A 12,365-nucleotide genomic window follows, 5' to 3' on the forward strand; every position below is an offset into this window, starting at 1 on the left:
AGACTGCAAGTGTGTGCAATTATTTATTTAGTATGCCCCCCCCCCAATTCCCAAGACTGCGGACTCGCAGAAGGCAGTATTTGGAGTACAGTAAATATGAAGCCCTACAGTGGATCTCGTGTGGAAAGTGCTTACTGAACGTGCACCGAGGTTTGCTGGTTCACTTGGAAGCCTTTTCCCATCCCATAAGTTCTGCACCTGGACCTGAAGCGCGGCTAGAAACCACTTCTGAAACCAAGGGACTTCCAAACATTCCACTTCATATACTTCCCTTACCAAGGCAGGAAAGGAGAATCCATTTTCGGATATCATTTGAGAGGACTTATGTGAGGTTTCATTACCCTTCCCAGTACAAGAGTCAGAAGACATTGCTTCTCCAAGTGTGGGGTTTCAGTAAAACTCTGTTGTGAGTCTCCAAGTTGGATTTGTCAGACAGAGAGGGTAAGGGATAAAATTGGAAAGTTTTTTTACTTACTTTGGATGTTCAAACTTGTCTATAAGATCAACCTTTTCCACCAGGTCTCCTCCGACTGTTCGGACAATGTCATAGAAATCATTCTCCGTGTAGTTCTCGGAGGGCAGCCAGAATGAAATGTCATTGAACACAGCGGGGTACTTGCTAAAAGGCTGACAAATGGGAGAAGAGAGACGTGCACTTGTTAGTTGCTGAGAATACATTTTTCATGGAACGTTTCAGCTGGGCAATTAGGAAATACTTATAAAGCATGATTTTAGTTTTGAATTATCAAAAATAAATGAAATTCAAAGATAAACCAGTGTTCAAAATTTGCAAATTCTATTTTGACTGCTACAGATTCTTTATCACGTTCAAGTATAACACTACCGTATATTTACTTTGTCACTAATGGTCAATTTACTAAAAAGCAATTTGAATATACTGTGTTTCAGCTTTTTTTTATTTGAATACCCCAGGAAAAAAGTTCAAACCTAATTAACACGGGACTCATTAACTTCCTGTGGTATTTTCAGGAAGCCATCTTAATAGGGACATAAGTAAGAGCTTGTCAAAACTGAGATTTCAATTAGTAAAGCCATTCTTTGTTCTAATTCCTAATTATTAATACCAGGGACTGGGCTGATAAGCCATTATTTAGAGATTATTTTTTAATTATGCTTTAAAGATGTGATAAACACAAATGTGTCATTTCCCCTTTTATTCCAGTTATTCTTGGTTTAATAATTCAGTTGTTCATCATTGTATTAAATATTTAAAATTAGCTTTGTATGCTTCAAAGATGTTGCATTTGTATACATGTCTGTATGTATGTATTACACACACACACACACACACACACACACACACACACACACTCTTTATAAGTAATACCACAATGAGAAATGTTGTAACATGTAACTAGAAAATCCTACATGAATATCTCGTAAATCTGTGCACTTTCGAGATGGGCAGATGTATAAATTGACTTATGCTAAATCTGGTATTACTATAAGCCCTTTAGTGAATCATTGATTAGAAAAAATATAAAATTTTTAAATGGCACACTCTCTGAAGAACTAAAGACTCATACATAAGTGAATATTGAACTTGAAATATCAATAAGTTGTCAAACAAATGAGTCAGTTTAGAACACACATTTCAAAGTATCACAAATGTGGCTGCTCTTTGGAGAACCCTCTGGACTCAGATAAGCATCCTGTGCTTTCTTTCTCTCCCTAGAGGGAAGGCAGGATGCTGTAGTCACAACCTGGGGATGCTGAGAGCAGTTGGCACTTCTGTGGTTATGCATGAGGCTTTCCCTTTTTCTTATATCCCCTTTCTCTCCACAAACATTGGAATTTAGGGAGATTAGAGGCTGAGACTATGATCTCAGTCTCAATGGGTACCCGAGGTACCATGTTTTCTGAGTTCTGATAAAAAGCAAGGTCACAGAGAAATGGGGGAAGTTACTCCAACAGAGCATCTTTGCTAGCAGCCTGTGGACAAGCCAATATTGTGACATGGTCAGGCAGAATGCCTCCTTGCAAGATACTTAAAATATATTGAATATAGTAAGTATAGCTTAAATCCCCACACATTTAAAAGTAACAATCCACACAACTAATTGCATTATAATCAATTTTGAAGCTAAGAAACATAAGAAGTCTAAAGTACTACTTTAACTAAATGGAGGATGAGGATTGGTGTTGCCAACTTGATAGAAGCACCTGTGAGAATGGCGCTGGGCATCTGTGGAGATGTATGCGTACTTTCATTTATTAAGTAGGAAGACCTGCTAATGTGGGCAGGACAATTCCCATTCCCTGGGCTTTGGTCCAGGGCTGTATAAGGAGAACACGAGCTGTGCAGATGTGTTCTGGACTGTGGATTTGACATGAGCAGCTGCTCGAAGCTCCCTCCACCTTGACTCCCTTCATGATGGGCTGTGTCTTAGAAGTGTGAGCTCAAATAACTCTTTCTCCTTAAGATGCTTTTTGTCAGGGTGTTAAATCACAGCAATGGTGAAGGGGATGAAGACAGGCAACACTTATTTACTAACTGGTAGATATCAATGGAACATCTAGTGCTTTTCAACAGGAATCTGACTCCTTTGTAAATAATGACATGAGCCATGATTCATTCCCCAGATGTGGGCCACTAAATGCTCAACCACCAAAATACCATGGTGGGGGTGGTGAGCAGCTCCATAGCTCGGTGAGAGAATACTTGTCTCGTAAGAATCAGGCTCTAGCACTGGCTTTTAGTTTTTACATTAAAAAAAAAAAAACTTGGATTAAACACATAGTGTCTACTCATGATAGAAAAGCCACAGCAGCAACTATGGATCGAATGAAGTTATTTTTCAAATCTTACAACAGAAGGTTAGACTGAGGGTTTGTGGTTCCTAGGGTAAGGAACTACTCTCTGTATATAACGTATTCGTGAGACAGAGAAGGCCAGCTCAGCCCACGCTCTGAGGCCTGAAGACAAGGCCTGCACACATTTGAAGAAAACCATCCGTTAATTTATGTTGAAGTCCTCACAACATTAGTACAGTTAAAATGTACATTAATATAAAGCTTCAAGATGGCCAGAAAGGATTATTCTAAAATTACAGGAGTGATTTCAAGCCAAAAATAATTAACATGCAAAGAAAAACAACCCATGACTATTTCATAAGGAGGAAGTATTTGATAAATTCATTATTAATTCATTATAAAAAAACTTAGCAAATCTGAACCAGAAGGCAACTTCCTTAACCAAAGTAAATACCTTAAAAAACTGGCAGCAGACACCAGGTTTAACCATACAATCTTAGGAGCATCACCAAAGGTGCAGTCTCAGAACAAGCGGTCTCCCCTGCCCTACACAGAGCAGATCACAGCAAAGCAGTAGAGAATTAAAGAGGCTGAGGAAATGCTCAGTTAGTCTCAGAAGGTGGATCCAGAGCCCAGAACAAACTGGCTAGTAGGAGGAACCATACTGAAGAGCTCCTGATTTTATTTAGATGCCTTGACTCCCTATGATGGAGGAGCGATGAAAAATGATTCCAGACATCAACCTCAGGCCTCCACATGCAAAAGCTCTCTGTCTGTCTGTCTGTCTCTCACCCACACAAATGAAATCAAAGAGTATTAAAACTAATTAAAAGCTATGAATAGAATTTCAAGAAGCAAACCTTTGTGAGCAGGAGTTGGCTTTTTTAATTACTTAGAGATTCACACACTTAAACATTCATGACACACTCTTGTTTATCTTTATATGATGGCTGCTGCTTCCAATGGGCTTGGAACAGAAATCCTTGTTTTATTATACAGGGTTCATCCTAGAGCTCTCTACACTTTCAAACCTCACCCTTTGGCACATGTCTCTCTAAGTGCCCCTTTAGATAGAGTGAGTAGCTTAATACAGCATTGACACTGTTGAGCTTGAGATCTCTGTATTGTACATCACTGTTTTTACTTTGCTCTATGGCAATTATTGATGCATAGCACACCCGAGAGTGCATTTATTCATGTTTGGTGCAGGGCAAGAAGATCATGGAGTTACGTGCTTTCATGCCCTCAGGCTCACCCTTGGCCTCCTGACTACTCAGAGTACCTTTTGAGTTCAAGTCTCACTTTTTCCTCTAAGCTACCATGCTTTGCCCATCCGCGAGGCCTAGCATAAATGCCCAGTGAACTCTAGTTGAATTCATTGTGGCTTAGGATGCGTGTCTAGGACCCAAGTTTGCCAATGCAGTTTGGACACTTAAAGTAGCACTTCGCCATGCTCTCTGGGCTACGTGAGCTTGTTGAAAAGCATCTGAAAATATTTCTTTAACAACTTATGCCCCAAGTCCATTAACCTTACCTCATTGCTTCTCTTATCATGGGCTAACTCATTTAGGGGTGCAGTCCCCAGACCTGGGGGAGCAGGGAGTTCAGTTTCCAGACACCATGTATTAAGTCAGATGTGAGAATACTGGCAGATTTTTTAAAATCTCAATTAATCCCCCCCTCCCTCTCTGAGTTTCATCTGTAGCTAGGTGGCCAGAGCTTGAGAGCCTTCCACTGTTTCCAGACGCTAGTACAGGCACGGAGCAGCTTGGCTTGAGTTCTCTTATCTTCTTGGTTCACTGGTTTCCATCTGTTCTTCTATGTGAAGGATTAATTCATATGTGTGAAGGCTTTCTTGCCCTTAAATAAGAACATGTCTCTCTAAATACATCTTTAGATATACTGAGCAGCTTAATATTGTATTTTTGTTGTTGAGCATGAAAAATTTGCATTTTATGTCACTATTTTATATTATTCAGTAATAAATTCTTTTAGTTTTCAAATATATTCATTTAAATATCTGTATCTTTTATAGAATTTATTTATATAAATATAGACATATTTCTGTAGTGGGGATAAAAATCCAGTTATCATGAAACTATACCTCCAGCTTTAAAAATAACGCTTGCTATTTTCAAATTTAATTACATAGACATTGAAAAATAGATAACAATTATTTATGCTTTTGTTGAAACTTGCTCTATAACACAGAACACGGGCAAGTCTGAACATGTTTTCAGTGTGGTTGAATGAAACTGGACCTGTTTCATTTTGGCACAGAGTTTTACACACACACACACACACACACACACACACACACACACACACAGACAGCTCCCGACTTCAGTGCACCCTACAAATCTACATCTCTTTCATTTTACATGTTGAATTTTTCTTGACCCATCAGCTTCTAATAACAGATAATAAAATTATTCACTACTATCACTTTGTAAACTATCATGGTAATTCTTTCAGTTTTACGTCATTTTTAAATCTTAAGTGCTAGGTACATAATAGTTTATTGTCTCTTTCAGAACTTCTGAGTTTGTTTCCAAGTTCTCACACTGAGTAGCTCACAAGTGCCTGCAACTCCAGCTTTAGGGATGTAGCGCCCTCTTTCTGATCTCTGCAGGCACCTGCACTATGTGTACATAGTTCCACATAGACATGTGCACATGAATAATGGAAAATAAAAATATTTAAAATCGAGTGACATAACTTGTTTTGTGTATATTTCTTAAAAAGATAAAACTCAAAACAGCTGTCATAAAGAACGGGAAGTGTTGGAAAGGGCTTGTTGAAGGAAATGAAGATTTTTGCCTTATTTAGGAATTGAGTAGATACACTAAGTAACTATACTTTCAGTTACTTTAAATATATAAGACATTTTATGAACTCATTAGGAATTTCATACATGTGTACAATTATTTGACGATGTTCATCCTCTACTTCTCCCAGCTCTACCCTTCCTCCTCTCCCAAGTTTGTGCTGCCTCAAAGGTGCAGGACTATGCAGCACAGTGTGGCTAACCTAGGGGTGGGGACTTATGAGCTCCTCTACCCTCATGCCAGAATGCTGACTGGATTGGCCTTGAACAGGCAGCAGCCATTGTGAGCGCATGAGCACAGCAAGCCTGTCGTGTTCAGAAGACATCTTCACTGCTAGCTTCCCCAACCTCTGGCTCTAACAATTCTGCTCCCTCTTCGGACAAGCTTCCTGAGCATGGGGGAGAAGGGCTCTGATGTAGGTGTCATGTTTATGGCTGAGTATTTCACAGATACTCTGCTATCCGACTAGTTGTGAGGTTTTGTTTTAAATGCCATCCAATGAGCAAAGAAATGTCTGCCGAGGTCTGAGAGCGACGCTATGAACAACCAAACATGAATGCACTAGGTAGTCTGATGACATGTCCATTTAGAGAACTATTTATGTTTGTTGCAATACATTTCACAGCTTCTTCTGTCCCAGAAGAAAAACTATTAAAGTAGTTTTAAATCTATCATTCCAGAAGAAGGCAGATAAGGAGGAAATATTGATTATAATCTGAGTTTTTTAAGAGGAAGAAAGGAGCAAGGCAGAACAGTATCCTTGCCAATGTCTGTCTGTCTGTCTGTCTGTCTGTCTGTCTGTCTGTGTGTGTGGGGGTGTGTGTGAAAGAGACAGATAGACAGACAGACACCCATCGCTTCATGCACAGCAGACACATTAGGCAAGGTCTCTGCCACTGAGCTACATGACAACTTGTATAATGCAGGGACGTGGAAGGCACGTGTAGTTGCTACTGGGGTGAGATAGGGTGAGAGAACAAATCTGTTACCTCAGCAGAATGATAATGACAATGTTTAGCTCAGGAACCAAGTGAAAGCTCATTAACAATCCACCATTTCAATAACTGGGAAGGAAACAACTGAAATATAGAAAGGTCCGTAAGTGTAAGGGTTTTCAGAGCTCCGCCCTATAGTGCACCTCTCTCCCCTGTCATGGAATCAGGGACGGGAGAACCAATATGAAGAGGAACTCGCGCTGCCTCTGTGCTGGGATTCTTTCTCTGACAAAACCATCTCTTGGAATTTTGTTCATACCATGAAGCTAACCTACAAGCAGAGCAAAGACTTCCACCGTTGTAGGTATTAACAACCTTCTTACTAGTCTTAGCCTTCCTTTCTGTGACAAAATACCTCGAATGATAGGAAAGGAAGAATGGCTCGTTTTGGCTCATGGTCTCTGAGGTTTCGCTGCATGGCTTCCTGACTGTGTCTTTGGGCCTGTGTAAGGCAGTACGACATTATGGCAAAAGACAGTAGAGGAGAAAGCTGCTCACCTCATGGCAGCCACGGATCAAGGAGACAAACAGGAAAGGCTGGAGTTCCAATGTCTCTCAGAGATACTTTACAATGATCTAACTTCTTCCCTCCTAGCATCACCAGCTGGGGACCATACTAGTGACACCTGGGCCTTTGGACTGCTACCATATAGCACCTGGGCTTCTCTTTTGCTCTCTTTGACAAATATCCTTGAATAGGTTTTGTTCCCCCCAATAAAATCTGTGGCGGGCAAATTGTCTCACCATTCTCACATCTGAAGCCCCCTGCACTTAAATAATTTGGCATTGCACAAACTGTGGGCTGTGGTTGTTTCACCTCAGCACTTTGAAAGTATTTCCTGGTACCTATTAGTAATGATGACAAGTCTGCTGTCAGTTAGTGCTATTCCTTCACAGGTAATGTGTCTCTCCTTCCTGACAGTTTGGAAGGCTGCGTCTTTATCCCTAAGGCTCTGCAGTCTGCCTCTGATGAGGGTGAGTATGCATTTATCTTTATTTATTCTGCTCCGTTTGCAGAGTGTGCTCTCAACCAGAGAGCTTGGGTCTGGATCTAATTCTGAAAGATTCCAGGCACTGCTGCTCAGTCATTCTTTCCATTGTTTTCTGGATCAGCATCAGGACCATCGTGGCCATTCCTGAGTCTGTCCTCCATTTCTGTAAAGTGGCCTTCAGAGGTGTTTAATCCGGGTCTGCATTGCAGGTGACTTTTTCAATAGCACATCTACTTTTCCCTTACTGGAGACTCATAGCCTCTGCTTACACTTTCTCTGTGCTTCAGTCAATCTATGACTTGTTCCTGAGATTCCAATTTCTTCCTTCTCACCACTCTTCACACTCATGTCTATGGTTTTGCCCTTTAAACAATTTCAGGCTGGTTTATTTGTTTTACAGTTACCTTTCCTCCATCATTCCTTCTTTTGAAGATATGAGGCATTTGTTTTAAATATTGCTTTTGACTTGACCTCAATTAAAACCTGACTGTTCATGTACAAGGCTGACAGGTGAATGTAGGGCATCTCAAGTGTGTGATGTGTGGGCACAGTCTTCCTGGCTGACAGACTGCTCCGAAGGTTGTCACTCTCCCTTACCTAGAGTCCTGTGGGTTCGTTCACTTGCAACTCCAGGCTCTAAAGGGAGGCGGCCATGGTGGTCTGTTGATGAAGCTGTGCCCACTCACATCATCCCTGACAGAGCAACAGTATCTGTTCAAGTTCTGTTACTGGGATCAAGACTCCACATAAGCTAGAGGCCACAGCTGACAGTACTCGGGCCTCCCTCCCATTCAAGCAGAGTCCGGGCTCTGGAAAAGCAGGCCACACTCAGCTTGTCCAGTCCTGATGCCCCATGAGGGCTACTCCATCACCTCCATTGTCACCTCCACTGTCATAGTTCTGGGGCACACCATATTTTCGGATTCATGTTGTCTGCTTTGTGTTTGATGTTGTCTCTTGCCCATAACAATATGTTTTTTAAAGTGGGAGAGTGGGACAATGTCTTGTCTTTTTAATTTTATCTTTTTAGATTTTAATCAGTTCCGTGTTTTTTGGAGCAGGCTAAGAAGTACAGCCTATAAGGCATCATCAATCGGACCATTCCTTATATAATAGCCCTCTCTGTGAGAGAGCACAGAACTCTGCAAATGTGAGATTTAAGTCATACTTCCTTAAAGAACCTATTTTCACAAATGCAGATGTTTATAAAACACTTCCAAGATTGACAAGCCCAGTGATTTTAACAGCTTTGAATAAGAACTAAATCGATATATGTGCTGTTGGCTTGTCAACTTGACACGAACCTAGACTTACGTGAGAGCAGGGAATCTTTTTTGGGAAAATGTCTCCATAGGATTGGCTAGTAGGCAAGTTTGTGGAGGCAGTGTCTCAACCACTGCTCGATCTGGGACGGTCCAGCCCACTAAGCAAGCAAACCAGTGTGTTTCTCTCCTTCACAGTTTCTGCTTCACTACCTGCTTTGCTTGTGGTCCTGACCTGACTCCCCATCATGGACTCGTTGTTTCCAAGTGAGAGATGAAATAAACCCTTTCTCCTGTAAGTTGCTTTTGGTCATGGTGTTTTATCACAGCAATAGAAACCCTAAATCAATGTGCATCAGTCACAATTGAGGCCTTCAGTTCAAATAGAGATTTCTGGGATGACCATACTAAGGGAGTAAAAATCTAAACTTATACTTTGCTAATAAATCATATTTATATGGACACATGTACCTACAGTATGAAGAATATAACTATGGAAGTATGCATCAAAGCCTCATTATTATCTTACAGTAGCTACCAGATACCCTTAACTTTAAAGTCCTTCTTTTGCGTACAGGAGAGATTCTCAGTGAGTAAGAGTACTTCCTACAGAAACAACAGAGCCTGAGTTTGAATCCCCAGAATCTACACAAAAGCCAACTATATATTAGTCAGGGTTCACTAAAGGAACAGAACTGATAGAGTGAAAAAAAAACCAAACACACAAAAAATAAAGGGAATTTATTAGATTGGCTTAATTGAATATGACTGGTATATTTATAAAATTGGGGAAATCCTTATTTTAGACACAAGTACACATACAGGAAGAAATCATAGGATGATAACAACAGAGATTGTGACCACGTGTCTGCAAGCAAAAGGATGCCACAGATGACAAAAACCAGCAGAGGCTAGAAGAGAGGCATGGACTAGATGCTCAGAAGTTGTCAACCCAGTGATGGCTGACTTGTAGTGTCCCAAACTCCTAGACTATGCATATCTGATGTTAGACTGCCCTATCCAGTTGCTGATTAGGCCACCACTATGACAGTTAATCTCTGTCAACTTGATGGCATCTCCAGTCACCTGAGAGACTAGCCTCTTGGTTAGGAGAGTTGAGGTAGGAAGATTTATGTACTGTGGGTGTGACTATTACGTGGAGGTGGAATTCTGAACTGTATAAAAGAAAGCCAGGTTAGCCCAGGTGCACTTCCCTCTACTTCTTGACTATGGGTACAATGTGATCAGCTACCTCGAGCTCCGGGCACCAGGATCACCTATCATGTAGGACTTGACTTTAAAATTGTGAACCAACATAAAGCCTATCCTCCATAAGTTGCTTTTGTCAGGGTGTTTTATCACAGCAGCAGGGAGAGTGACTGTGACACCACATTCACGCTGCTTGGTGCTGCTGTGGTCTCTTTTGGAGGGAGTGAGCAGCTTGTCTTTTTTTGTGTCTGGGTAAAGGAACACCGTCCAAGTCTCTAGGTAACTGGTTGGGCCCTTTTTGCCAACCAAGACCATTCCATAGTAGTGTAGATAACACAGTGACAATTCATGAACACACATACACAGTAGCTTTTGGGCTAAAATGTTGATTTGGGCAGCCCAATGGACATATAAGTGTAATAGATGTGTATGGTCAGATTTGAATTTAGTTTGCCAAGGAAAATGAAATAAAAGTATAAAGGTGAAATTCTGTTTAACAGCATTCTTATATAACATTTAACAGCACTCTTATACACCATTTAACAGTGCTCTTGCACACCGTTTAACAGCGCTCTTGTACACTGCTTGGTACCTGTGTCAGACTCCTCCCCCACATATAAAATACAAAGGTTTCCAGGCTCTCTTGAGTTTATAATCCTCGAAGGTGGACTTGTTTTCATTCTATAACAAAATCACAATCTCTAGCTTCTATGACTATGTCATAAATGAAGGGACCAGGGCACAGTGGGGTGCTCGGTCCTGGACCCTGGATTAGGCACAAAACACACCACAGAGAGATCCTTTATGAAGCGGGGAAGAAAAGTAAAGTGGATGATCTGTGACTCAGGCAGAAAACAGCAGCCAATGACACTGCAGGTGTGACGTCAAGAGGAAAAGGGGGAGGTCTGTTAGAATGGGCTAGGATGCGGTTATATGTTCTGCTTGGGCATGTTAATTAGAACGGCCAAAAGGGGACTTTGATTGCTGGACTTCATTTTTTTTTTTTTTTAATGGATGGGCCTTGAAAGTCAGCTTTAGGAACAAATGTGACATAAGTATCCAAATAAGGAAATAGACCTTGATGGCCAGCTTTAGGATGTAACCTATGGTTTACGTGGGAGAAGGGAAAGGGAAGGGCAAGACCTGCTGATGCCAAATTGTCATGCTTGGGCCTGCTGTAGCCCTTCCATAAGTCTCAAGGGAGTTCACCCTGTAAACTCAGCGTATAGTGCGCTTGGAATGGTGTTCCCCTATTCAGTGTTTAGTTTCTACATGGAAACCACCCTCTTATCTTATACCATGCTAGGCCTGCAGTACGCCTGAGTCAGAATGACAGAGCACCACCCTCTACTACACAGTTTTACTGGCTCTAGTCAATCATAATGAAGTTCGCCTTCAAACTGCCATCCATTTAGTTATGATACTTGCTTGGGTTTGGGGAATAGGGATTAGCTTTGGTCCGTAGTCCAACATTAAAGGGTCTTGTTCCCATAACAAGTTCTTCAGATTCCTGCAGCCGTCAAGATGACTTTCAGCTAGCTTTAAACCTTTCCTAAGTTGACCCCTTGAATTCTAATGAGATTATATTCTTAACTACCCTTAGCATCCCTGGGGTGCTGTGTATCAAGCAGACACTTTATGTGCACTGTCTCATTAATGCATAGTGCAGCTCTATGAGATAGATACTACAGCAGGTCCCACAGTGTTCCTCAGGGACCTGAATCACAGGGCTTTATCTAGTTTGCCTCAGATCATTCAGGAAGTGGCAGATTCAAGGTCAAATGTACATCTACCAGAGTTAAACTGTTATTACTAGTGCCTAGTTTTAGGGCCTCTCATTTAAAACTGAGAACTCTGTCTTAGTGGTAGCTGCTGAAACGAAAACACCACAGTTTGATGGCCTAAATAACAAACACTTTTCATAGCTCTAGAGCACACTGAGAGGCTGGAAGGCACTTCCTCCCTCAGTACACTTCTCCTTGTGGGGTGTGTATGTGTGTGTGTGGAAGAGAGAGACAGAGACAAAGAAACAGAGACAGACACGAGGCTACATTCTTGGTTTTTCAAGAAGGGTTTCTCTGTGTATCCCTGGATGTCCTGTAACTCACTCTGGAGACCAGGCTTGCCTAGAACTCAGAGAGTCCATGTCCCACCCCACCCCCTTCCTGTTCTGAGACAGGGTCTCTTACTGAACTTATAGCTAGGCTGGTGGCCATCAGACACAGTGATCCTCCCATGTCTCTACCCCTACCCACCCCAATAGCCCTGGTGATAGAGCATGCTTTCCTGCTAGGATTTTACATG

The 12,365-nt window shown here is 41.5% G+C and overlaps 1 protein-coding gene across 43 annotated transcripts in view; it reads right to left on the reverse strand.

Annotated features, from left to right (window-relative positions):
* Positions 1-12,365, reverse strand: part of Fars2 (phenylalanyl-tRNA synthetase 2, mitochondrial) — a 434,171-nt gene that overhangs the window by 132,767 nt on the left and 289,039 nt on the right. For all 43 annotated transcript variants that reach the window (XM_087590573.1, XM_087590567.1, XM_087590559.1 and 40 more), the window contains 1 exon segment: positions 476-627. In XM_087590573.1, coding sequence (XP_087446699.1) covers positions 476-627 — 152 coding nt within the window.

This window comes from Rattus norvegicus, chromosome 17 (assembly GCF_021556685.1).
Source record: "Rattus norvegicus strain SHRSP/BbbUtx chromosome 17, alternate assembly SHRSP_T2T, whole genome shotgun sequence".
Taxonomy (NCBI): domain Eukaryota; kingdom Metazoa; phylum Chordata; class Mammalia; order Rodentia; family Muridae; genus Rattus; species Rattus norvegicus.